Here is a 27,369-nt window from a genome sequence, read left to right as displayed (position 1 = left end):
CTTAACCACTGTTACCACATAAACCACCTGCCGTCAACCAAATGTAGTTAAAATGCCACAAGTAATCACGTTGTGTTTAAGTGAGAGAGTTGCCAGCATTTCACTAAATGGGTAATGTAATTAACTAGTAAGAAGCTTTCCAACAGAGTGGGTCCTGAGGCAATGTTCTATGGGTGATCATACTGCAGGAGAGTAGATATTTACGTTTGCAAAATCAGAGCTTGTGTTGTTTGTGAATTCGTGCGTTTATTTGATGAATATTTCCAGAGTACCTGGTACCGGAGCAGGGGTTTAACGTGGTAAATGGGATGGAGATTTCCTCATCCTTGGGCCACAGCGAATTTAGTTGTGGAGACAACACGTAAACATATAAGTGAATAATCACAGATTGTAATAAATCTCAAGAAGAAGGGAGAAAAACCAAAGTGAAGTGATGGGATATGGGCGCTTCTTAAGTATGACGGTCAAGCAGGGAAGGGCTTTAGGAAGAGATGACGCTTGAGTTCAGACCTGAAAGATGAGAAGGATTCAGTCCTATGAAAAACTGAGGGAAAAGCATTCCATGCAGAGGGAACAGCAGATACAAAGGCCTTGGCATGGGCTCAATCTTGATATGCTCAAGAAACAGAAAAGTTATGAGTAAGTGAGGTAGACAGTGGTATAAGATGAAGTCAGAGGGATAGGCTGTTGACTGTGTTAAGCATTTCAGATTTTCTTCAAAATACAGTGAAAGGGAAGAGGCAGAATACAAACCTGTACGGTGTGGAAAGGTCACTTTCTATCTATCTATCAAGACGATGAGAGGGGTGGCAGCAGTGGAAGGAGGGAGACCAGTTAGGAAGGTGATACAGTTTTCCAAGAGAAAGAACTGCAGTGCTTTGGACTTGGATGGAGAGAATGGAGATGGAAAGAAGTGGATACATTTGAAATGTATCTTGGAAGATAAAAAGCTATCCAAAGGCCACCACGTGCTGAAGCACACAGTATTGTGCAGGAAGGAACCTAGCATGCAAACTCCTTCCATCACCTGGAGGCTTTTTGTTTTCTACTCATCCGCATGTAGAAACCCTCAGGAAATGACAGCTACTTATTTCCTTGCACAAAATAGCTTTCTGTTACATCTCATTGTCCTTTATGGGGAAAATTATATGACCCAGTAATAGTCTTCATGAATCAGGAATTCCCAAACGTCTTGGACAGCTCCCTGCAACTGCCCATTTCTGATTCCCAAATAGCTATCACTTCTGATCAACACGCATCCCTAATAAAATTAAGTAGTTCATGAAGTTTACTGGATTGACTCTACTTTTTACTAAGAATTCTCAGCCTCTTGGGAATAAGCCCAGAAGATCATAAAATTAGGCAAAGAAAAAGAGGAGAGCTTGAAACTGAGAATAATAGAATTAGTTGCCTTCTCTCTAATGTGTTGTATATGGATATTGTAAGTATTGCGATAGCCTGAATTTGGCCTCCCATGTGCGGAAAGCTTGCTTCCCAACTAGGCTCTCTGCCCAGAACTTCGTAACTTCCATCAATCTGGATTCACTGCTGCCACTTTATTTATTGCCCACTCTGTGTGCATTGCCAACTGAAGTCTAAGTAGATCATTTTTTCATATCTTCATTTACTTAAATGACATAAAAACCTTCTGTTAAAGGAAGACCCTTTTTCCCATGAAATGAGGGCATAAATTGATTTTTTTCCCCTTGCACAAAAACAGACTTGAAAGCTCTAACATGTGTGTTTTACAGCCTGCATATTCCCCTGCCCAATAAATTTTGGCATATTGTTCTGCCTCTTTAGTTAAGTCTGTTGCAAGGAACACTTAAGAATCTTAAAAAAAAAAAAAAAAGAATCTTAAGAATACGCTGAGGGAGAAAAAGTGCTGTGATATCAGAGTTCATTTTCCATGACCCTGCAACCAAATGTCTTCCATCTGCGAAGTGTTAGAAGAATTAAGCTCTATTGTTCTGTTCCTTAATGTCTCCATTTGGAGAGCGTTTTAGTTTGGTTTAATTCCTACGTTGTGCATATCTTACATCTGAGTTTGAACAGGAGCCATGGCTAGGAACAATCAGATTAGAATATCAAGCACCAGTCCCTCTGAATTGCATGGTTCTTATACGAAAGCACATCTGACGAATACCGAAGCAGCCCCCATGCACATGTTTTTGTAAAGCTCTGCTTCCCCAAATGGAAATCAAATCCACATTTAAAACAGGTCATAACACTACTTCTAATTCAAACCCATGTTTTGCATAACCATTTTCTTCCTTCCTCCCTCCCTCCCTCCCTCCCTTCCTTCCTTCCTTCTTTTTTCCCTTTTTCTTTTTCATTCTTTCTTTCTTTCTTTCTTTCTTTCTTTCTTTCTCTCTCTCCTTCCTTCTTTCTTTCTTTTTTCTCTCTTTCTTTCTTTCTTGTTCTTTCTTTCTTTCTTCCTCCCTCCTTCCCTCCCTCTCTCTCTCTTCCTTTCTTTCTTTCTTTGTCTTTTTAGAAATGTGGCAAAAAGCCAAATATATAGAAATGTGGGAAGAATGCTAATTTTTAAAGAGAAAAGGACTCATTGTGTGTGTGGTTCTGGGGCAGTGATGGGACACGCTATGATCTAAGTCCGTCTTCTGGCAGCCTTCAGTGTTGCTGGAGCCTCTGCATAGTATCAAACACTCACCAGTGTGCATTTTGAGGAGGCGCTGAGAATGTCCTTCCTGTCATTTGCAGCACCCCATGGGCCTTCTTTTACGATTGGAAAAGCTATATGGCTTCTTTGGGGCCTGGTGTTTAACAACTCCGTGCCTGTCCAGAATCCTAAAGGGACCACCAGCAAGATCATGGTGTCCGTGTGGGCCTTCTTTGCCGTCATATTCCTGGCCAGCTACACGGCTAATCTGGCTGCTTTCATGATCCAGGAGGAGTTTGTGGACCAAGTGACTGGCCTCAGTGACAAAAAGGTAAGGTCACTTTGCTTTCATCTCTGCCTGAGGGGTTGATCTTAAACGTTCTCCCCTCAGAGGAAGAAAATCAGACTCTCATCCAAACCCATCAACTCTAAAGCACAAAGCCAGAGGATTTTGTTTTTCCTCTTAACTCAAATGGGCATATTTCTAAAAGTTCCAGGAACGGAAGCTTAAGCTTAGCTCCTAAGTCTTAAAGTGTCTAGATCTAACTTGGAAACGAAGTTTCCCCCGGTGGTCGTTTCTCACACTTACATGACTGTGTTGATGCTTCCTGAGGTCTGTGACTCATGTTACAGCTTAGGCTAGAGCTCGTCTTGCCAAGGAGAGTATGATGTTGAGGGAGATCCATTAGCCTTGGATCAGGAGAAACTTGGGGTGAAGTGAGATGCTCTCGGCTGTAGGTACCTCCTAGTTTTGTGACTTTGTATGAGTCTCTTACGTGCTCCATGCCTTGGATTCTCTGACTTGAAAACAAAAGTCCTCTGTAAGCCCTACCCAGAGACAAAACTGACAGCTCCTTTTTACTATGTAGCCAATCAGCCCCATCACCAGCACTCCTGACTCACCTGAAATTTCTTCAAGGGACGCAAACGGAGCAGGGAGGTTTTTCATTTCCCACCGGTTCCTTTTACTCAGACTCACCTTCAATCCTCCCTCCTGGGGCTGTGCTTCCCACATCAGGGAGATGGGAGTGTTAACACCTGCGCTCTCCATTCTCCGCTGCCATGTAACGAAGTTTGCAGGGTGTGAGTAGCTATTCAGAAACCTACAGGGAGGAAGAGGTAAACTGGGTATATCTTCCTATTGAAATTTTAGTTTCAGGAAACAAACCCTGACTTGCTAAGCTCAGCAGTGTGGGGACTGCAGCACTGCAAAGATTTTCTGTCTTGTATGTGGGGATAATTTGTCTCTTTATAAAATCTCAGTATCATGTCTTATTGGCATGAGTCTACATATATCCTTTCAGCATTCATCAACAGACTGCTGAATAGAAAATCAGCCCATGAAAAGACTTAACAGCTTAGCCGTGACTTACACGGTGGTTGAAAGAGGTACAGAGAGGCCTGTCATCAGAGAGAAGGTGAGGGATTGGAGTGAGTCACCATCACAAAAGCGCCACCAACCTTATGAGCAGTTGGCCTCTCTGATGGCTCCTCCTTGGAAATGCCACTTGAGTAAATGCCACTCTCTGCGTCATGGCGACAAAGCCCTGCATTATCTGGCCCATCCCCCCATGTCCCCTCCGTCTTGCTTGCTGAGGCCCTCTCTCCGTTCCTTAGACACTCCAAGTGTATTTCCACCACAGTGCCCTTGCACTTGCCATGTCCTGTGCCTGGAATGTTCTTCCCCCTCTATTCTCATGGCCGGCTTCTCCTTGACTTTCAGGTTTTAGGGAAACTATCACCCCTTGGGAGAGCCTTCCTGGTCACCATGGTGAACTTGGCAGCCTGAGCTTGTGCTCCCATGAAACTTAAATTCCAGTAGGAAGAAATAAACGACACACAAGTAAACGCAATGGAGAAGAAAATTCCAGGCAGGAATAAGTGCTGTAAAACTGATGAGATTAAAATTGACTTGGGGGAAGGCGATGTCAGGGTTATCTGACACTTAGTAGATGCTCAGTGCACACTTGTTGATTGAATGGGAAATGCACGGTGTGTTGGATGCTGCGGGCACCCTGCCTGGGGCCTCAGATCCCTTTCTCAGTTCTGTGTGCCCAGCCTCACCTTTGCTGACAAAGGTTCGTACCAGGGACCTTCAGAGGATGATTACCTTGGGGCACTGAAATGGTAAATGCCTGGATATTTTTATGTCCCCCAAATCTTGCAGTTGCCTGTGACCAATGGCTAACCAGTGTGAGAGTACAAAAGCCCAGCTGTTCTGTTGCTTCTAGGCAAACTCGGAGGTGCAGTTTACTTTCCAGAGCTCCCTGCAGGATCAGGCCGAGGCTGAGACTTTGCTCACAATCACACCCTTGGCTGGCTTCCTCACCTTCCCTAACCTTCTTCCCCCGTGTCCTTCCTGGTTTCTCCTGGAGCCCTTCCCTAATACATCATGCTCACCCAATTCCTTGGCTCACCTAAAGCACATGGCATCTGGGAGGCAGCAGGGAAAGCCCTACACTCAAGTCAGGAAAGTCGGGTTCCTTTTCCTCTCTGCTGCATACTAGTTGTGTGATGCCTTTTTGTTGGGTAACCTTGCTGGGCCTCCTAGTTCCTCTCTGAACATTTGGGAATCATCGTTGTGGTAAGGATGGAAGGAGGCTGCACATGTGAATGTGCCCGGTTGCCTGTAACTGTTATGCGATTCCATCACATCATGGGAGCAAATGTACAGTTCCTAGAATAAGTGACCAGAGATACATTGGAAGCAGTGGGAAACCAAGTTTTGGATGAGAAGATTCTTCAAGAAAGGAGTTGGCAGCGTATTTTGCTTTTTGTTGCTGTTTTCAATAGCAAGGGGGAAAAATCCCTTGCTACCTAGTTTTGGGTCTAATAACATGACTGCTTGTGGGAAAACTAATTAGAAACACTAATAATTAGACTGACCTTCTCTGATTTGGAAACGTCTAGTAACAGATACCATATCCTCATGAGATACAGCTCAGTTTCCATGCTCAGAGTGTTAGCAGCAAGCAGTTAGCTCTTTTAATTAAATGTTTGATACAATTAGATAAACAGCAAAATTCCTAGAGTAAATAAGCTAAATGCTCCCAGAAGATTAATGGCAAATATACCAAGAAAGTCTGCAAAATAAAAATCTATATTGAATCAATTTATTTGAATATTATATACAAGTGTTTTTTCTTTCTTTCTTTCTTTTTTATCATGAATACCTGTGTAACAGCTCAGGTTTATAATACTTTTAAGCCATTTGCATACTTGCCATGAAAGAAGCACCTTTGGAGCCCACGGTGTGCTCAGATGAGCTTGGGGTTAGATTATACGTAGGTGAATTCATGGGTAGATGCTCCCCTAGGAATTATTAAAGAAGTTGGAATGTTGGTGGCGACCCTTTCCAAAATGTTGGGTGTTACTGTGGTTGGTGAAATCCATCCCTGGGAGGCAGACTAATGTAGTGGAAAAAGCAACACCATAGGGGTCAAATGGATCTGGATTCAAATCCTGACCTTGCCATATAGTAGTTGTATGGCCTTCAGTGTGTCAGTATCCCCACAGCTTAATTTCCTGATAGAGGGGGTTTAATACCATTCTGGCAAGGTTGATATGAGGATTAGGAATAATCCTCACACCGTGCCTGGCACATGGTAGATAATCCTATTATAAATGGTATTTCTTCCCTCAAGCCTCCTCCCACCCCCTCCACTACCTCTCCCCTCTCCTCTTCGTCTCCCTCGGCTCCCTCCTCATGACCATCACTATTGCCTAATTCGAACCATTCCTCACTTCTGGGGTCTGAAATATTACTGCACTGAGTTGGCCTTTTGTGACAGCAATAGAGGAAATTCAGGGCATGTACCTTGTGGATGAGCCCATAAATGTGTTCTCGGGGAGTTGTGCTGGGTGAGCCTTGTCCACCATTCTTATTGGTTGAATGGAGGCCTCTGAGCCTCTCCTTCCTCTTAAGGACCACAGCAGTTTGATGCTACATCCAGAAGCATGTGGAGCTCACCAGTGGGAGAAGACCTTACTAGAAACAGGGGCTCTAGTACCAGACATTCCTTACTTATGTCCACAGAAGATACATATTTTTAATAATTGTGTATTTTTTGGTTCATAAGAGGAATAAAGAAATGTCCTGATTAATTGCCGCATTTTTCCTAGAAGTTTTACTTCCCAGACCTGTATCTCTACTCCGTCCATCATAATGCACTTGCTATGACTTATTCGCTGGAATGACTCTCAGACCTGTCCACATACCAAATGGAAAAGAAGTGTAGGATACAATCCTCTGATCTTCTGTTCTCTACATTGGAGGGAAACTGGATCCTTTATTTGACTAAAGTCATGCTGGGTAACAACGGGTGATGAGGTGATGTTTATCAAGCATTAGGGGATGCCATTAAACACTCTAATTGCAAAAGCAGTCTTCAGTTTACAGATGGAGAAACAGAGGCTCAGAGGGTTTAAGCAAATGTCTCAGTTCCAAAGTAGCAGATGAAAAGCCCAAGGCCAGGTGCAGCCAGCTAATATGAACCATGAGGGCGACCTTGAGAGAGAAGCTGTGAGGAGTTCTGCTGACACTGGGCTTCATGATTACGTTGCCCTGTGGTCTTGTTGATGGGGGAGACCTCTGCACCACCCCTTCCTGCACTGGAGCCCACATTGGTTTCTTCCTGCTTGCACATGGAACTCTCTGGGAGAAAGTTGCATCAGAAATCATTCCCCTAAGACACACAGAGTGTGCCCTCCACGCTAGGCCCTGGGATTCCGGCGATGAGTCATCCTTGCCCCTAACTATTTTTCACACTGTAGGTCATGACTCTTTAGAGAGTCATGAAATTAATTTAAGAGTTGTGACCATTAAAATAGTAGATCACCATGGATTACATCAGAATATATCCTAAGTAGAAAGTGTGTCTTTACAGGGTGGAGATGGAAGATGTATTGTGAGTCATGCTTTTAAAAGTTTGACAGCCTTTAGTTGAGCGGGAAAGGTTCCTAGGTCTGGGTGCCAGGCTGAATTTAGTGTGGGTGAGGGTACAATCAAGGCCAGAGAGGTGTGGAAATTCATCCCCGAGGCTGAATCTCTGTCTCTATCGCTGTGCAAACCAAACGCAGGGAAGGAAGGGAATCTAAAAGAGCTGCGTGTCTCCTCTGCTACAGATGGTGAGTGAAGGGGAAGGCAGTTAGGCAAATAGGCCATCAGATGTCTCGGGAGATTGGGAGCGGCTGCTACGATGACTAGATTCATGAGCAGTGCTGCTGCCTCTGTGCCCTGAGCAGACAGCTGCTGTGCAGACAGGACTGGGCTGGTGCCTCCCCCTTTTAGGTGGTGAGTTGAGGCACTGCTTGCCTGAGTGAGTGCAAAGAGCATTTTCTGTTCACAAACACACACTTGTACATACACACACGCTCCCAACACAAGGTGCCCAGCAGGAGGATCTCATTGGGACAATGCATGGCCACTTCCCCCAAATCCAGTTATGGCTGCTTATTAGGCGGCAGCGTGCCTAATTTAAGGGGAGCAATCTTCAACTGGAAAGTTTAATTAACAGTGAAAAGAAGTGTGTGTCTAGAAAGAAGAATAGTGTTTCTGATTAGCCTGACTCTTGGGTAAATTTGGACACTTCCTCCGGCACTTCTCAGTTCCATGGAAGACATGCTGATGTGGAAATCTGAGAGACCTCTGGATCCCAGCCCTGGTTCTGCCAGAGATTTGCTGGTTGTCCTTCCCCCTCTGGGTCTCAAGGTCCTCACCTCTAAAAGAGGAGAGGTCGCTAGTAATGGTCTCGGAGGAATGATAGAGTTCAGACCTTAGGTTTGAAATCTGGGCTGCTGTTTACAAGGAGCGTAATCTTAAGTAGGTCATAGAACCTCTCTGAGCCTCAGTTTCTTCATCTGTAAAATGGAGCCTCAAAGATTAGCTACCAGGCAGCGTTGTTGTATTAAATGAGCCAGTGTTTGTATCAGCACAGTGCTGGCCCCCAGCAAATCCTCAAAACATGTTAGTCACTATAATCATCACTTTCTAGTTCCAGAATTCCATATTTCATAGAAAAATGAGGCCCAGGTTACTTTTTTTGCCCACGATGATGGCAGAAATGACGAGTAAGAGTAGTTTTATTTTTGAGTGCTTACTCTGTTGCAGGCACTATTCTAATTACTTGACAAAAGTTGTAGTTTTAGATCTTCCCATTGACCCCACAAGGGAAGTACTCATGTGTTTCCCACTCTGCAGATGGAAAATAAGTGGAGGCAGCGGGAAGTAAGGTGGCTTCTCTAAGGCCCCACGGTCTGTAAGGAATAGAACCTGACGTTGGAAGCTGTGACACTGAGCTCACACTTGTAACCATTGCCTTGTGTTGCCTCTAGATTTTAACTGTATTTCTGGGACTTAGACCTAGTTCTCTGGACTCCCAATCTGGTTAGGTTGCCCCAAACACTGAAGGTGTGAACAGATGGGGAGCAAAGAAACTTTTCTCTACCCTTCTAGATAGTTCTGCCTGGTCTAAGAATTAAATTGACATGAGGCAGATTAACAGGAGAAAATCTAACTTAATTTCATACATACGGGAACCCCACATATATGAGAGGTTCAGAGACAGAAAGGTAAAATGAGGTAGATGTGCCGTCCTGAGCTAAGGAATAGGCTAGGGGCCTGGGGCTCCAGAGGGGAGGAGGGCAATTCACAGGATGATGAGAAGAGCAGACGTTCAGTAATTAAATGTTTGACTGTCACAGGTCATAAAATGTTATTTCTGGTAATAACTCTTATTATGGGCAAGGCCCCCAATTTAAATTCTTTAACAGAGCAGGGAAAGTTCCTCTTGAGCCCACAGGGTCTCAATTGCCTTCAGCTAAAAATAAATCATGTGCCAAAGTGGCACATCTGGGGGGAGGGATAAATTAGGAGTTTGGGATTAGCAGATACAAACTACTATATATAAAATAGATAAACAACAAGTCCTATTGTATAGCACAGGGGATTATATTCAATATCTTCTAATAAACTATAATGGAAAAGAATATAAAAAAGAATATATATATTCTTATATATATATATCCATATATATATATATATGAATCACTTTGCTGTATACCAGAAACTAACACAACCTTGTAAATCAACTATACTCCAATAAAAATTTTTTTAAAAAAGAATAGAAAAATTCGGGCTTCCCTGGTGGCGCAGTGGTTGGGAGTCCTCCTGCCGACGGAGGGGACACGGGTTCGGGCCCCAGTCCGGGAAGATCCCGCATGCCGCGGAGCGGCTGGGCCTGTGAGCCGTGGCCGCTGAGCCTGCATGTCTGGAACCTGTGCTCCACGGCGCGGGTTGGGGGGTGGGGGGGCCATGAGGGGGGCACACAGCGGTGAGAGGCCCACGTATCACAAAAAAAAAAAAGAACGGGCCCAGCCGCTCCGCGGCATGTGGGATCTTCCCAGACCGGGGCACAAACCCGTGTCCCCTGCATCGGCAGGCGGACTCTCAACCACTGCGCCACCAGGGAAGCCCCTTCACTGGTGAAGTTTACCAAACAGTTTTAAAGGAGAATTAACACCAATCCTTCTCAAACTCTTTAGAAAAATAGAGGAGGAACACTACCTAACTCATTCTCTGAGGCCAGAATTTCCTTGATACCAAACTAGACAAAGGAATCACAAGAAAAAAAATGATAGACCAGTATCTTTTTAAAATATTGATGCAAAAATCCTCACCAAAATACCAGCGAACTAAATCAAGCAGCAGCATATAAAAAGAAAAATATGCCATGACCAAGTGAGATTTATCCCAAGAATGCATGGGTGATGAAACGTATGAAAATAAGTCAGTGCAGTACACAACGTTCATAGAATGAAAAAGCAACCACATGATCCAAGTGGCACATCCTGGGGAGGCCTGTTCTGACCCCCTTCACAGACAACATCAGCCAATCAGGGAAACCCAGTAGAGCATGGACAGTGAGCCTTTATGGAGGCTCAAGAGGCCATACCAGACATGGGCATCACCGGGAAGCTAATGGTTAGTATGGACTTCAGCTCAAGAAACGTTCATGGAAGCTGCCATTATGCCTGGGATGTGTTAGGACCACAATAAGTATTGCATGCATGCATGAGCAAATGAATGAATGATGGCTGGAGGGTGAGTGAATGACATAGAGTCTTTGTACGGGAAGAAAAATGATTGTCCCTCTACCCTTCCAGGTTCTACCCTCCATAATAAATGACAGATTTAACAGGAGAAAAACATGTATACCATCTGTATATATGGGAGATACCCAAGAAAACTGAGTAACTCCCCGAAATAGCCCAAACCACCAGCTTAAGTACTATCTTCAGCTGAAGACAAAAGAAAGATGTAGGGTAATGGGAGGCGTGATGGGGCGTGGGGGGAGAAGGAAAGGCCAGTTCTGGGAGGAGACCAGGAAGAGCACAGTAAGCAAGGGCATGGTAGTGAGGCAGATTTAAGTTGCTGCCTTTTCCATGGATAAAAGTTTTAGCGATTTAGTCATCCTCTTCCAGATACAGAGAGGAAGACACCCTCACAAATATAAGAGTTTGCCTCTTCCAAAAGAGTTAACTTCTACTCAGTTTTCAGAGTTTCTCCTGTGTCTGCTGTTTCTTAAAAAATAACCAGCCCCCAGATAATCCGTATGCCAAAGAGGCATATTTTAGGAGTGGCAAATTCTGCCCCCCTTTGTCATTTTCTGGGTGAGGTGAAAGAAATTGTAAGTGGGGTCCAGAGAAGGGAGTGATTGGTGAGGATCTCAGAAAATTTCATGATAAGGCAGATGAATGAACTGAAGTCATACATTAATTCCAGCTTAATCAGCATTTCCTGAGCACTGCCTGTGAGCCTAGGACTAGGCTGGTCTCTATAATGGAGACGAAAAATTCCATCCAACAGATACCTATTACACGCCCAGCCAGCCCCTATGCTGGGCACTGAGGAACAGTAAGGAAGAAGACAGACACTGTTTATGACTTCCTGGAGCTCCCAGACCAGTGGAAGGTGTGATTAAGTAGAAAGGAAGCACAAAAATGAGTGGGTGTTTACTGTCCTGTGCTAGCACGTGCATATGTGTAACTCCTGAGGCAAGACAGAATGATGGCTGATTCTTCCTCCTCCTCCTTCTTTCTCTGTCTCTTTTCAGTTTCAGAGACCTCACGACTATTCCCCTCCCTTTCGATTTGGCACGGTGCCCAACGGCAGTACGGAGAGAAACATTCGGAACAACTACCCCTACATGCATCAGTACATGACCAAATTTAATCAGAAGGGAGTAGAGGACGCCTTGGTCAGCTTGAAAACAGGGTAAGGATGACCGTTTCTTTTGCTCTACAGGCCTGCCCATCCACACACCTTACAGAAAATGACTGCACACCTTGCCTTTGTGCTTGTCTGCCCCCACTGTTGTATGTTCTCGAGAGCCGAGCTGGAAGTCAAGAAGGCCCCCAGTTGAGGGCTACTTTTGCTAATCTGATGAGTATCACAAGCTTCCTTCTGAACTGTGTTAAGAAAAAGCAAATCCAGGACACTTTGAAATGCAGAGAACCAGAGGGGTTTCTTAAACTGATAAAGAAGTTGGTCCAACTCAATGGGATATTTTAGCCAATAGGGAGATCTAAGGAGATGGAGTTTATTTAATGTGGTGAAAACAAAGTACTGTAAGTTTTCATCTGATTTTAGATAGGAGTTTATGGCATGTAGCTTTCTGTGAAAACTAAGAGTGTCACATTGAGGAAGGAGAAAGGAAATACGGAGAGAAAAGCTGGGAACTCAGTCTCTCTAAAGGTACAGCTAACGTTTCCGTCTACCTGTTGGCATTGTGGAGGATAGCAGACACGAAATAACTGAAGCTGTAAACAGAAGACCTATTTTATGACCTTGGACAGTTCTTCAGTCACTCTCATCCTCATACATAAAATGGGAATAATGATAGGACCTAATTCATAGGAGTTTTATGAGGACTAAGAGAGAAAATTTGTGGTAAAACATTTCGGACAGTGCCTGGCACAGAGATAGGACATAATTGCTAGTGTTGTTATTTGCTGTAAAGGTTAAATTCTATTCCATGTACTCTTCAACTTTTTGAAAAGTTAGGGAAGTGTGAAATGTGTTTTTGAAAGGGTTCCATTAAAAAATATTCTGGGGCTTCCGTGGTGGCGCAGTGGTTGAGAGTCTGCTTGCCGATGCAGGGGACACGGGTTCGTGCCCCGGTCTGGGAAGATCCCACATGCCGCGGAGCGGCTGGGCCCGTGAGCCATGGTCGCTGAGCCTGCGCGTCCGGAGCCTGTGCTCCGCAACGGGAGAGGCCACAGCAGTGAGAGGCCCGCGTACCACTAAAAAAAAAAAAAAGATTCTGTTTTAAATGAAAGGATTGTTTATTAAGGAAAGTTTTGCTTATCCAGAAAATTTACTTACGTGGACCATCTCAACTGTCAGGGATCCCTGGCAAGTAAAGCGGGATGTAGTGCCTTCTCCTTGCCGATTAATGCGCAGCTTCTGCCTGTGGGCTGTTCTGCAGGCCCATTGCGAAGGCCTTGCTGCTGCTTTGTGTCTGGTGGGGCAGAGGGGGCCCCTCTAAGCCATCAAGCCCGGATCTCTACATAATTTCCAGGAGCTTTGGCCAATGACATTTTGTCGTTTCAGTCTCTTTGGAATCTCTTTGGTATCCCAACAGGGGCTGGGACAGCATTTATTTAGAAGCTGAACCCATTTCTTATCTAAAACTCATTCACACACTGCTCATTCTGGCTTGGAATGACTTTTTAAAACTTTTTACTAAAAAGCATGACAAAAAATGCAGAAAAGTACAAGTATTAAGTATACTGCTGGATGACTTTGTCCAAACTGATCTGACCATCCAGTTCAATTAACAAGATGTCCCCAATCCCTACAACACCCACCACATACACACACACACACACACACACACTCACACACACACACACACACACACACACTCTCTCTCTCTCTCTCTCTCTCTCACACACACACACACACACACACACACACACCCCTCTTCCAGTTACTATCTTTGTAGATCATCCTCGCTTCTAAAGCAGTAGATTCTTTTGCCCTGTTATTCTAACATATAATAAAATCATACCGTATGTTTTCTTTTTTGTTTGTCTTTATTTGACTCATCATTCTGTTAGTGAGATCACTGTGTGTCATTCCAGTTCTTTCATTCTCGTTGCTGTGTAGAATTTCACTGTGGGGATATACCAAAATGCACACATCTTTTCTAATCTTGATGAATGTTAGGGTAGTGTCCCATGTGGGGCTATTATGAGTAAAGCTCCTAAGGGCTTTCTCCTACATGTCTTTTGTTGTACAAGTGAGTACATTTTTCTTGTTATATACCTAAGAGTGGAAATTGCTGAGCTATAGAATGTGGTATGTTCAATTTTAGTAGATACCAGAAAAGACAAATTTTTGATGACTTTGCAGCTTAGCCATGGGTATGGGTTTTTGTTTGTTTTCACTGTGGTCTTTTCATCATATATACTGTTGCTTTGGACAAACCATGAGCATAAATGTGATGACAATGGTTAGAAAAAATGCTTGAAGGCTGGCTGTTTCCCTCCTCATCCATCTGCCACCCAGAGCACAAAATGGGTTGTTTTCTTTCTTTTTCACTTTTTTTAAACAATGCAAACAAAAAGGAGTAGAGAAATAGAAACCATCCCTGGCCATAAATTATACAAATTGTTCTCGGGAAGCCATATAATAGTTATAACATCCATCTTAGCAAACTTGGGCAGATGGTGGGTTTACCCTATATTCAATCTCCCATGAGGGGGATGCATGACACATTACTTTAAACTCAGAAACTAGAGCTAAAGCGGTGTGAGTCTTTTCTTTTTAAGAAATAACTACATGCACCCTTAGGGGTGAGGACATTCCTGCTCATTCCGGGAGATTCTGTCTCAGTGGAGTTAATATCAGGGGAAAACACTTACATGTAACAGGTTCCTCAGTGAATTATTTAAGTTATTTAAATTAAATTTTGAACAGATAGTACATTTACATGATTCAAAAATCAAAAAGTAGTATATAAAAAGATAAACAGTGAAGAGCCTTCCTTCCACACTGTTCCTTATTCACCTAGTACCCTCCATAGTAACCACATTTACTACTTTCCTGTGTGTCCTTCCAGATCTTTCTCTATCAAAGCATAAATAGCTACAGAGTTAATTTTTAAAGATTTATAGTCTTTCATCGTGTGAGTGTATCACACGGTGTTTAATCAGTCTCCGACTAATGGATATTTAGGAGCTCATTTTTTGTTGTTACAAACAATACTGCAGTGAATATCCTTACCTATGTGTCACATCCAATGTCAAATAAATTTCTCGGACTGCTGGGTCAAAGACTACACGTGATAGTAATTTTGACAGACATTGACAAATTTCCCTCCCAAGGAAATTCACCTTTACCATCAATGAATGAGGGTACGTATCTCCCCAAAACCTTTGCCAACACAGTGTATCATCAGTCTTCTAAAATTTTGCTAATAGGTAAAATGTGACAAAATATTTTTTAATATGCACCATCTTGTTATCAGTAGATTTTTACCAAATGTAATGAAAAGCCTTCTGCAGTTCCTTTTTTGAAAGTGTGCCTTATTTTTTTCTGTTGATTTGATGGTTTTTCTTATTAATTTATCTGTTAGAGAAATGAGTCCTTTATTTGTGATGTGATTACAAATGTTTGTCCCAGTTTTTTTTTTTTTTTGCGGTACGCAGGCCTCTCACTGTTGTGGCCTCTCCCGTTGCGGAGCACAGGCTCCGGACGCGCAGGCTCAGCGGCCATGGCTCACGGGCCCAGCCGCTCCGCGGCATGTGGGATCCTCCCGGACCGGGGCACGAACCCGTGTCCCCTGCATCGGCAGGCGGACTCTCAACCACTGCGCCACCAGGGAAGCCCTGTCCCAGTTTTTTTGCTGCTGTTAGTTTGTCTTTTGAGCTTGTAGATATTTTTTTCCACAGAGATCTATGTTTTTTGTGGTCACACCTATCAATCTTTTTTATGGCTTCTGGAGTTTGAGTCGTAATTCAAAAATCCTTTTCACTCAGGTTACAAAATAATTTTCTCCTGTTTTCTATTTTGGTGGCATTTTTAATATTCGGAATTTTTCTTGGTGTAGAGTATGAGAGATGAATACAACTTCTCAAATGATTATGAGAACCAAAATTTAAGAACCACCATTGAACTGCACCAAGATCTGACAAACTCTTTGTGTTGATCGTATCTGCTCATCACCCCGAGACTTCTGTCTTTCAAGTGTCTACTACACCACACTTAGTTGCCTTTTCCCTCTCCCATCTCATTTGCTTTTAAAATTTTTCATTATGAAATACATTACTTTAAAATATGAACTGTATTATGAAATAATTTTACAAGAGTAAATATCATGAGGGTGTAAGGAATAATAAAACAAACTTCTCATGTAATAATAATAATAAACTCCAGCTTTAAAAAATAGTTATTCCCTTCCTTCACCAGGTACAGCATCTCTAGAAGTTTCTATCCCTCTGGAAGGTAGAGGGAGGTACCCTATGTGTTTCTGAATTGTTGAATTTCAGGATATTCCTACCCCCAATACCCTTAAATCCAGTGAGGCTTGGCTTAAAAACCCCAGAGCATGTAGCTCAGCTACTGGGTCCTACCCCACCACCCACAAGTCTCAGTGATATCTGTGGCTTAGTGAATATATGTTCGTATACACCAGGGTCAGTGAAATGGGGAAGCTTCTTTATGGGTTGTAACTTCCTGGAAGAGTCTGGGACACAAGAGGGATTTTGCATTGTGGTTGAATGAGGGTCCCAGCTTGGTTTGAGTCTGGGCTCTATCATTAGCTAGCTGTGGCCGTAGACAAGTCATGTCACCTCTCTGAACCTCAGTTTCCCCATCTAAAAAGTGAAAGGGCTGGATTCTCCAATCTCTGAAGTAATTCTGAGATTCTTTTACTTGTGTCAACACTCGAACACTTATTTAGAACTTTCCAAAATACAAAATCCAGACAAACCACAATTATAAACAACTGTCATTTTTGCAGAAAGGATTTAGAGTAATTCTCCAAAGCTGGGTGTCTCCAAGCCTGGCCAATGGACCAACTCTACCTGAATCAAATTGTTACTTGTAAAAACGCAAATTTCTGGACCCAACACAAGACCTTCTCTTTAATGATGGAGCCTGTGAATTTGCATTTTAACAAGCATGCTGCTGCTCCAGGTGATTTTGATCCAAGCTAAAATTTGAGAACTACTATTCTAAAAGAGTTCAATAAATACATTACGCATATAAAGAGTAAGGCAGCCAATATAAACATGTAGCTTATCTTCGGGATGCAGAATCACCTAAGAGCATAGGGACAGAGAGACTTGAAACTGAGTTGTTAAGTGTCACTTGAAACTAAGTTGTTAAGTATCATTGTTTGTTGAAATGTGTAATAAATGGAGATAAGGTATCCCAGAAAATATCAAGTAAATCAGTGAGAAAATAGGATTTGCACCGAATGTGTGTTGTACAAACATTGATAGGTAAGGTTTTCCAGGAACAAGTCTGTTCTGACATGTGGGGTTCTCCCTAACCAAAGGCGGACGGGCATTTCATGACCCCAGGTTTCTACACCAGCGTTTCGCAAAGCGTAGCCTGAGTCTGAATCAGTAGGGGTGCTGATAAAGATGTGCATTCTTGAGCCCCACTGAGCCAACAGAACCAGAATCGCTGGGGCAGGGGCCTGGGAATCTGCATGCGGTAACAAGCGCTTCAGGTGATTCTGATGCACACTAATCAAATTTTGGGACCATCTGCTTTAGAAGAGGGAACTGAAGCTGAAATGAGTGGAGACAGATTTAGATTTATAAATGCTCAGTCATCAGAAGCTGATGTTCTCCAAGCAGTTTTGGCAAGTAGGCAAAACTGCAAGCGTAGCACTTACGCCAGATTTCAATTAAACAATCAACATTCCTACGACTCTGAAGAGGCTAATATTTGAAGACATAGTGGGATGGTTTATGTTTTTTATTTTAACTGGTTTTCATGTCCAATTATGTGTATATAAATTTATGGAAAAGTCCCAGTTTCCTTTAGAAGCTTTAATTTTCGGCATCAGGCCCCCCAGTCCCCTGTCTGATTTCATTTTCAGCCCAACAATGTTGGGAAACAGACGGGCATCTTTTGCCTTCACTTACATTGAGTAGTTTGGGAGAAGAATTGGAAAGGAGGGTTGCCTTTTGCCAGTAGGCATTTTTCTACAAGGCCCAAACTGTATAATGTGTCTGTAAAAATCAAAGGATGAGGGTGGTCACATCTATTTGCAAGTGTCAGAACTGTCTTTATAGAAGAGGTGAGCACTGAACCCCTCTGTTCTAAGACACAGCTTCTCCAAGCCTGTAGGGATGAGGAATCCCTGTTTTGAGAGGTTAATTCATTGAATATTGAGAGATGGTGTTCTGTGAGGAATGGACAGGACCAAGAAGAGGAAGGGCTCAGAATGAGTAGAGGCGTGGAGGAACACATATTTAGGTTTGGATGAGTTAAGTCGGCAGTGCCTTCGGGACAACATCGTCATATTTCATCTCTGCGTTGATTGAAACCTAACCATCTGTGAGATGCAGCTCCAGGCGCTTCACATGCATAATCTCATTTAATCCTCAGAACACTCCTAAGAGCTGAGTACTGTCACTCCTATGACCTGAGCATTATTATTCCTTTGAGCTGTGTACTATTACTCCTATGCGCTGGGTACTTTAAGCGATGAAGAACCTAAGGCTCTACAAGGTTAACTAATTACCCAACACGCTATTTAACTAAGAACTTACATTGTAGAATCATTGACTGTAGGAGTTGGGCTTGCTTCCCAACTTGGCAATGCCAGGGAGGCAGCTGGATATATGAGGTCAGAGCTCAAGGGAGAAATGGAGACCGAAGTTACATATTATATTATTGGGGAGGAAGAAATGTTCCTCTACCCTTCTAGATTCTTATGGCCGGTCTGAGAATTAAACCGACGTGAGGCATATTAACAAGAGAAAATCAAACAGAAGTTTAATAACGTGTATACATGAGAGAGACCTGAGTAACTCTCCAAAATGGCCAAACCCTCACCTTAAATACCATCTTCAGCTAAAGACAAAAGAGGATGTTGAGGGTAGTGGTTTGGGACTTCAGAGGGGAGGAAGGCAATTCATATGGAGATGGGGAGCAAATGTTTGGTAAATAAACACCTGTTGGACCAGGCAGAGACAGTGTCGTACACTCTGATCTCTAGGCCCTGCCTAGAGTTTTCCTCACCACACTTAGCCCACCGTATTCTCTGCTGATAGCTCTAATCTGGGAACAGGCCCTCAATCTAGTTCCTTCAGGCAGTTAGGAGGAAGGTCAGAGTTTCTTCTTGAGTCTTTTGGGCCCTGATTGTTTTCAGCTTGAAGTAATCTGCATGCCATAGAGATTCTTTGCGGAGGTAAATTTTATATATATGTATATATATATATTTAATATTGTATATAATATACATGTATTATATAATACATAATTATCAATTGACAATCTGGGAGTTGATAAGATCATAGCATCCTTCTTTCCATCCTCAAAGGAAACTGGTCCAGGGATGTTGAACTTGCCAAGGTAGACCAGGAAGGCATAAGGATGCTCATAGATGTTGAGTTGCCATGCAGAGCAAATTCTTTCAAGGGTGCCATCTGAGCATGATTTATGAGGTATATTTTGTCAGTCAAGCAGAATCCCACTCAGAGGGTTCATTTCCAGATGCTGAGTTCGATAACAGGTGTAGACCTCAAGGTTCGGTGAGCTGTTCTCTTAACTGGAATAACGTCGTCTCCAGAGGACATCAGATCTACAGTGACCTGGTTTCTGAGATCCACCCCCACACTGCAAGTAAAGCTCAGAAATAATTGCTACCACATCAGAGAGGTAGGAATTTTACCCTTAATAAAAACTCAAGGAAGCAGAGACATCTTTTTTGTACTTGAAATGATCTCTTGTGAAACTCCATTAAAACTATATGAATGGATGTTCAAGGCCACCCATAAAGTATTAAAAATAGAAAAAAATGGGGGAAAAGTTGAATAAAGTGGGATCCCAATTCTGTAAAGATGGAAGGAGAAGGAAAGAGAAAAGAAGAAAGGAAACTGAAATGAAATACATCAAAGGTTATCAGAGATATTGCTAGATGATGAGGGTTGTGGGCTTCTTTCTACCCCTTTTATACTTAACACATTTTCTGCAACAAAAGTATTACTTATAATAAGAAGAAAAAAAGTTTCTTCTGAACATAATTCTTCAGTTCTTCCTGCATTTCCTTCGGGGATTTGTACACATGTTCATAGTTTACACACACTGAATCGGTGTCCATGCAAATCTGTTTGACTTTTCTCAGTTAAATCTGTATGGTTTTGTTGGACAATTATCACATTTAATGACTAGGAGATATTTCACTGAGCTAGAGGAAGATTGATTAATTTAACTTTTACTGCTATGCATTTTCATCATACCTTGTCTGGCATTGGAGGGCCCTCCAAGAAATAGTTATTTCAGAAACCTTGCTGATACCATTATTGTACCAATTTGTTCACAATGTCATCCTACCTCATTTCTCAGACTTCTGTACAGTAAACAGCATTGTCTTTCTTCACTGTAAGGTTCTTTTATCTTGTGGACAACGCAAGTCCTGTAACTTCTTGTAGTGTTCTTTTTGCTTGGGTTTCTACATAATTCGGAGCTTAATTTATGATGTTCTGTTAGCAACTGCGGAGAGATTATGGCCTGAATATCTGCTTTCAGACTTTCCCTAAGCCCTTACCTGCTATTCTATCTCAGAATTCAGCTCACTCAAATTGCTTTATTGATATGTTTAAACCTTCTTCCACTGCAGTTTGAATAACCTGCCTGAATTGTTCTGGGAACTAAGAGAGGTATTTCAAACTGATAGATACCATTTACTGGGAGCTTACCTATGTGCCAGGTACTGTTTTGAATGCTTTGCCTGCAGTATCTTATTTAAACCTCATAACAACCCTACGAGATAGTGATTTACAATCGAAGAAATAGGCACAGAGAGATTAAAATAGCTCGTCTGTGGTCACACTTGCTCCAGAGCCTATGCTTTGAGTCACAACTTAAAATACTAAATATGAACATTCCCGTAACAGTGCACAATTAGCCTATTTCTAATTATGCAGTATTATACAAAACGAAGAACTAATTTTGTTCATAATTCAAAATGTCTCTTTTTCCTTTGAAAGTCTTGATACTGCTTTTAAAACGGTCAATATTTCTTCTTTTGTTGAAATGGAGAAAAAAATGAACTCACAGAGGAAAACCAGCCCAAAACAGGATGTATTCCTTGTATTCGGATACACGTGGTTAGGAAATTCTCCCTGGGGAGACTGAACAAGCAGGAGCTTCCTGGCAGATTCCATCTCCTTGTCTCCTTAGGAATCACCTCTGCTTATTGATTGTCAGATGCACATGGAGACTTCAAATGTGTCATCTCATTTCATCCTGATTCAACTCTGCCAAATAGGTGTCCTCTCCATTTTGCAGAAGGTGAAACTGAGGCTCAAGGAGCAGAAGCAACTTGTTCAAAGGTTACGTGATTGGCAGAGCTGGCATTCAGACTCAGCCCATCATCTCTTTCTACTCATGACATCTAACTGTCTGCTTGTCCTGACAAGTGAAGGATTCTGGGAAGGGTTGGACATCTTTGTTATGAGGCGTATGAGGCTAGGGGGGCGGGTGGGGAGGTAGAACCAGGGAAGTTGGCGCTCCTGCCCATCAGTGGCTCAGTTTTGGAAAACCTCAGTAGTGTGCTTCCTTTCTCTCCACTGTGAAAACTGTAAACAAGCTCCCACTGACCCAGGTGCTAAATGGTCTCGGTGTTAAAGCATCAGCCCTGTGTGTTCTCTTGCTCTAGCAGCAGGGGGAGGAGTGAGTTTTCCTGGTGCTGGGCTAGCTCAGGCCATGGGAGGCCTTAGCACAGGTTGGGAGATGCTGTCCATACCCCGTGGTGAGTGCTTGGGGCCTAGACAGCAGCCTCTGCCTTAGCAAGTCCACCCTCATTCCATCGAGAGAAATGCAGGTGGAAGAACAATAGGAATTCAGGTACCACGCCTCAGCTTTCCCCACTGTGGTAGTTCCCTGTGGCTGCCATAACAAATAACTACAAACTTGGGGGTTTAAAACCAGAGAAATGTATTCTCCCCCGGTTCTGGAGTCCAGAAGTCTAAAAGCGAGGTATTGGCAGGGCCATGCTCCGTCCGAAGGCTCTGGGGAGAAATTCCTGTCTCTTCCCGTTTCTGGGGCCTCTTGGCTTGTGGAAGCATCGTTCAGATCTCTGCCTCTGTCTCCATATGACCTTGTTCCATGCGTGTCTCCTCTTTTTTCAAATATATTTATTTATTTATTTTTGGCTGCATTGGGTCTTTGTTGCTGCACGCGGGCTTTGTCTAGTTGCGGAGAGCTGAGGCTACTCTTCGTTGCAGTGTGCAGGCTTCTCATTGCAGTGGCTTCTCTTGTTGCAGAGCACGGGCTCGAGGTGCATGGGCTTCTGCAGTTGTGGTGTGTGGGCTCAGTAGTTGTGGCTCGCAGGCTCAGTAGTTGTGTCGCACGGGCTTAGTGGCTCCACAGCATGTGGGATCTTCCCAGACCAGGGCTCAAACCCGTGTCCCCTGCATTGGCAGGCGGATTCTTAACCACTGCACCACCAGGGAAGTCCCTCCTCTTCTTATAAGGGTTTCTTCTTCTAAGTCATCAGATTTAGGACCCACCTAAATCCAGGATGATTTTGTCTTGAGATCCTTCACTAATTACATCTGGAAAGACCCAATTTCCAAATAAGATTACATTCCCAGGTTCTGGTGGATGTGAATTTTGGGAGGACACTATTCAACCCAACACACTCCCTTAGGCACCAGTGTCCGACAGGTGTCCGACGTGAGCACTGCCACAGAAGGCTCACCTCCGGGGTCTGTGGGGAAGGCCTCACCCCCCAGCGCTCCACCCGAGTATGTGCTGTGGGGAGTGACCTTGTAGTGCACCTCAATGCCCGGTGCACATAAATGCAGTACGGGCTCCTGGGTGTAGACCGCCACCATTGGGCAATGCGATTATTCTGCTAGCTAGTGTCCATCCCTGCTTCCTAATCTCAGTTGCTTAGTTGTCCTTGCTCTGTGCCAGACGCTCTTGTAAGCACTTTACCTATAATTCTTCATTTAATCTTCACAACTGCCCCGTGAGGGTTGGTACGTCCAGCATCTCCACTGTGTACACAGAGAAGCTATTGTTGGGAGTGGGGGAGAAATTGTACTCTACTCTTCTAGCTTTTTCCTGGCTGGTTGAAGAATTAAATTGACAGGAGATAGATTAACAGGAGAAAGTCAAACAAAACTTTAATAACATATATACATGGGAGAGACCCAGGAGAACTGGGTTACTTACCGAAATGGCCCAAGCCTCACCTTAAATACCGTCTTCAGCTAAAGACAAAAGAGGATGTTGGGGGTGGGAGTTTGAGACTTCAAAGGGGAGGAAGCTGTTCACATGGAAATGGAAGAGCAAATGCTTGGTAAATAAATGTTTGCTGCACCAGCAGAGACAGTGGGACACAGAGAGGAGTCTGATCTCCAGGCCCTGCCTGGTTTCCCCCAACACACTTAGCCTGTATTCTTTGTAGACATCTCTGGTGGTAGCTCTATTCCGGGAACAGACCCTTCATCTAAGTTATTTAGGCAGGTAAGGAGGAGGTAAAAAGAAAGGCTTCCTGAGTCTTCGTTTCTTAAAAATAATCAGCCTAACTTAGTCTTCATGCCTAAGAGACACAATTTAGGACGGCACATTTGGCCCCCCTGCGCTGTCATGCAGAGGTTAAGTCCCTGGCCAGGCAAGTAAGCTTCAGAGCTGGGATTTGAACTGGCTGTAGCATTTATGCCGTTAACCACTATGCTGCATTGCTTCTCATTAAAAAATATATTCTCATTGTAAAAATGCAGCTAAATAAGCATCCATTTGACCACGTCCCAATCCCAAATCACCCCCACCCCCACCAGGTAAGCACTGTTATCTGTCTGACATACGTGCCGTTTCTCCTAGACCTTTGTTAGATGCATTTGCATATATTTATATGTTCACACATAATTATAAAATTTTGTTCTGTGGGATGCTATCAAACTCTGTGCAGTAAGGCACAGTTTGGTTTTCAATTAATACTGTGGTTTTTTTTTCAAGAGAAATTAAATTTATTTTGAGCTTAATTGTGAGATGTAGCAAAAGCAGTGCCTACCGTGAAATTTATGCCATCAACCAAATACACTGGTAAAAAAATAGATGGGTAAGCCATAATGCAAGCATCTACCTTAGAAAAAGTAAGAAGAGAATATAACAACAAAGTAAGCAGAATAAAATTATAAAAACCAGAAACGAAATTAATGTAATTGTGGAGAATTGAAGGAGAAGAAAAATTTTAAGCTAGTTCTATGAGTTTTTTTTTTTTTTTTTTGCTGCGTTGGGTCTTCGTTGCTGCACATGGGCTTTCTCTAGTTGCAGCGAGTGGAGGCTACTCTTCGTTGCGGTGCACGGGCTTCTCACTGCGGTCGCTTCTCTTGTTGCAGAGCACGGGCTCTAGGTGCGCGGACTTCAGTAGTTGTGGCGCATGGGCTTAGTTGCTCCGCAGCATGTGGGATCTTCCCGGACCAGGGCTTGAACCTGTGTCCCCTGCATTGGCAGGTGGATTACTTTATTTTTTTTTCCACACACACTGTATTTTATTTTTACAAGAGGTAAATAGACTAACAGCAAGCATTGTAAATGGATGGCCACAACAAAAGCAACAATGATTGCAATTACCAAACACGAAACACACTCATACTGTGTCATAATATTGACATTCAGTCCAGTAATCTTCCACTCTAACAGCTCCTTTACTTTGCAGTGAAAATTGATTTGTATATTTTTTGCCTCTGAGTCTTTGTGGGATTTTTTTTTTTTACTCAAACAGAAAGTCACAAAAATTATAATCATTCTCATCAGTTCTCTCAGTCCCATGTAATTAATTTTTTTTCATCTTGATCTTTTGTTAGCACTTTTATGAATTCATGCTATCAAACAGTAAGGCACAGTTTGGTTTTCAATTAATAATGTGTTTGAGGCGCCTTCCATATCTGTAGGTGTCTTTTGCCTTCATTCTCTTTGACAGCTGGAAAGAATTCCATGGTTTGCATACATCACAGTTTATTAGACTATTTCCCTCCAGGGAGCTGTTAGTAATATGGGCACGTTAAAACTCCATGATGAGTCCTCTAGGCACTTCTGCAAGTAATTCTCTAGGAATGATCTCAAGAAGTAGAATTTCTGGGTCAGAGTATTTATATCTTCTAGAAGAGGTTAGTCTTATTCAACTGATTGATTGATTGATTGATTGACTTATTTTCTGAGTGACCCCATCGTGCAGAGCATCAACTTTGGACTGAGAAATACCTAGCTTCATATTCTGACTCTGATAATTACCAACTGTGTGACCTTTGGCAAATTAAATAACCTCTCTGAGACTGTTTCCCACATCTTTCAAATCCCGTCTCCCAGATTCCTTTGAGAATTAAATGAATTGACTTAGGGAAAGTAGCCGACACTGTATCAGACACGTAATAGGGTTTCATTAAATATTGATTCTTTTCCCAGTCTCTCACTTTCGTATATTTTCTGGCCTTTGAGAGTCCCTGTCTTTCAGTCCTAGTGTGCGGCAAGTTTAGCAGGATCATTGTCACTACCAGGAGTGGGTTATGGTGCTTAAAAGCCAGCATCCTGGATTCGAATTCCCTCTCTGCTAACATTCAGCTGTGGGACCTTAGACAAGTTAATTAACTTCTTAGATCTCGGTTTTTTTGTTTATAAGATGATGGTAAGTATGATTTCTTCACTTCGGAAACATAACTTAGGAACTTGCACTTAGAACTGTTGTAAGGATTAAATGAGATATGCAGGCAAAGAGCAGTGTCTGGCACATAGGGAACATTCAGGAAAAGTCTGAACAAAGAAAACATTCTCTGTAACATGAGCATTTTTCATAATATGCTGTGCACCATGGAATACCTGCAGTAGAGTGTTTACTCTGATCCCAACCCTTGAAGAGTATCTACTTAGAAACTCTATAAAAGATTTACGTGTCAGCTGGAATCAATACCTTTCCTATGGCAGAACATGAGTGGTAACATGAAGAAAGAATAGCATTTGCATAGTGCTTTATAATTCATCAAGCAAATTTATAGCCATTCCTTCCTTCAACCAGAGTACAACCACATGGGAGAGGTGGTTTTCCTTCTGGTCAGATGGGGAAATCAAGGTTTGGATATGTGCACAGACTTACCCAAAACCCCACAGTAGTGCTCCTCTGACCCGACATCCCACCTGAGGACATGCGCTCAGATTTGGGAAGCCCTGCAGCAGTGCCTCGAGGATGCGTTGCTTTGGCAGGTGGTAGACAGGTCTGGGAGCACTGACTCTGTGGAACACCCAGGACTGAGACCTCCAGCCTTTGGTTTTCTCTTCTGAAAAATTAAAAGATTGCATTACATGATCTATCACCAACTTGGACAAGGTTAGTTTGTTAAATTCCATGTTAAATTCAACAGTAACGAAGAGGGGATTTTCTGTATCACTTTAACCTTTTCCTGTTTTTGTGGTTGTTAGTCAGTAGGCAAACTGTATGTTTGTATTGTGTTTGCCCTTGTTTCCTTTCCTTCCTTCCCTCCCTCCCTCCCTCCTTCCCTCCCTCCCTCCCTCCTTCCCTCCTTCCTTCCCTCCCTCCCTCCTTCCTTCCCTCCTTCCCTCCCTCCTTCCCTCCTTCCCTCCCTCCTTCCTTCCCTCCCTCCCTCCTTCCCTCCCTCCCTCCTTCCCTCCCTCCCTCTCTCCTTCTCTCCTTCCTATCCTCCTTCCCTCCCTCCTTCCCTCCTTCCTTCCCTCCCTCCTTCTTTCCTTCTTTCTTCCCTCTTTCTCCATCTCTCTGCCTCCCTCTCCCTCCCTCTTGTCTCTTAGTCTCTCCCTGTAAGTCCATCTCCCTCTCTTCATTCTCTCCCTCTCTGTCTTAACCTCTTTCTCCTTCTCTGTCTCTTTCCCTCACTCTCGCTTTCCTGTTCTTTCCTTTCTCTCTTTCTCTCTCACTGTCTTCCCATTTTCCTTGGAGCCTGCTTCCATCTGTATTTTTGCCTCCCTCGTTTCCTCCCTCCTTCTCTGCCTCTCTCTGTCTCAGTCTTACGATACTGCACAGAATTTTCTCAGTTAAAAAGTAAATATTCACCATCCATCTTTTTTACCCAATTCACAGTGAATATTACTGGAAGAATTAATCAACACAAATTAAATTGACAACAACAAAAAGCACACAGAGTGAAATTTGTTATTGACTACAAAGCCATAGACGACTTGAATCTTCTTGGCCACTTTTGCCTCTCTGAACAGTTTTGACCCAGAAGAATTGGACTTGGTGGCAACCATACCCACAAAAGAAAACTCAAAATGGCAGAAGTTATAAATTAGTAAAATTTATTATGGTCCAAATTCAGATCAATGAGTCAAATCCTTATAAAATTCCAACACAAAAGAATTGATCCCAGTGAAAGTAGTTTCCAAAAAACTTGGAAACAATTCAACTATGCTATGCGAGACATTGATCTAGGAATTAAATTAATGTAACAGACTTTGCTCTGAAAAATGCTTCCTTAGTGAAAGTGCATCAGTGTGGGTACAATTCTGACTTTGAAGTTTGTAT

General features: G+C 43.0%; 1 protein-coding gene across 2 annotated transcripts in view; it reads left to right on the top strand.

Moving 5' to 3' along the window:
• GRIN2A (glutamate ionotropic receptor NMDA type subunit 2A) overlaps positions 1-27,369 on the top strand; it is a 364,835-nt gene that overhangs the window by 291,129 nt on the left and 46,337 nt on the right. For both annotated transcript variants that reach the window (XM_060122862.1, XM_060122863.1), the window contains exons 8-9: positions 2,719-2,948; positions 11,731-11,891. In XM_060122862.1, the coding sequence (XP_059978845.1) occupies positions 2,719-2,948; positions 11,731-11,891 (391 nt within the window). The remainder of the gene's footprint in view (positions 1-2,718; positions 2,949-11,730; positions 11,892-27,369) is intronic.

The sequence above is a fragment of the Lagenorhynchus albirostris genome, chromosome 15 (genome assembly GCF_949774975.1).
Source record: "Lagenorhynchus albirostris chromosome 15, mLagAlb1.1, whole genome shotgun sequence".
In the NCBI taxonomy this organism is placed as follows: Eukaryota; Metazoa; Chordata; class Mammalia; order Artiodactyla; family Delphinidae; genus Lagenorhynchus; species Lagenorhynchus albirostris.
Note: the sequence above shows the minus strand (reverse complement) of the source record. Positions and strands in the feature narration are given on the sequence as shown.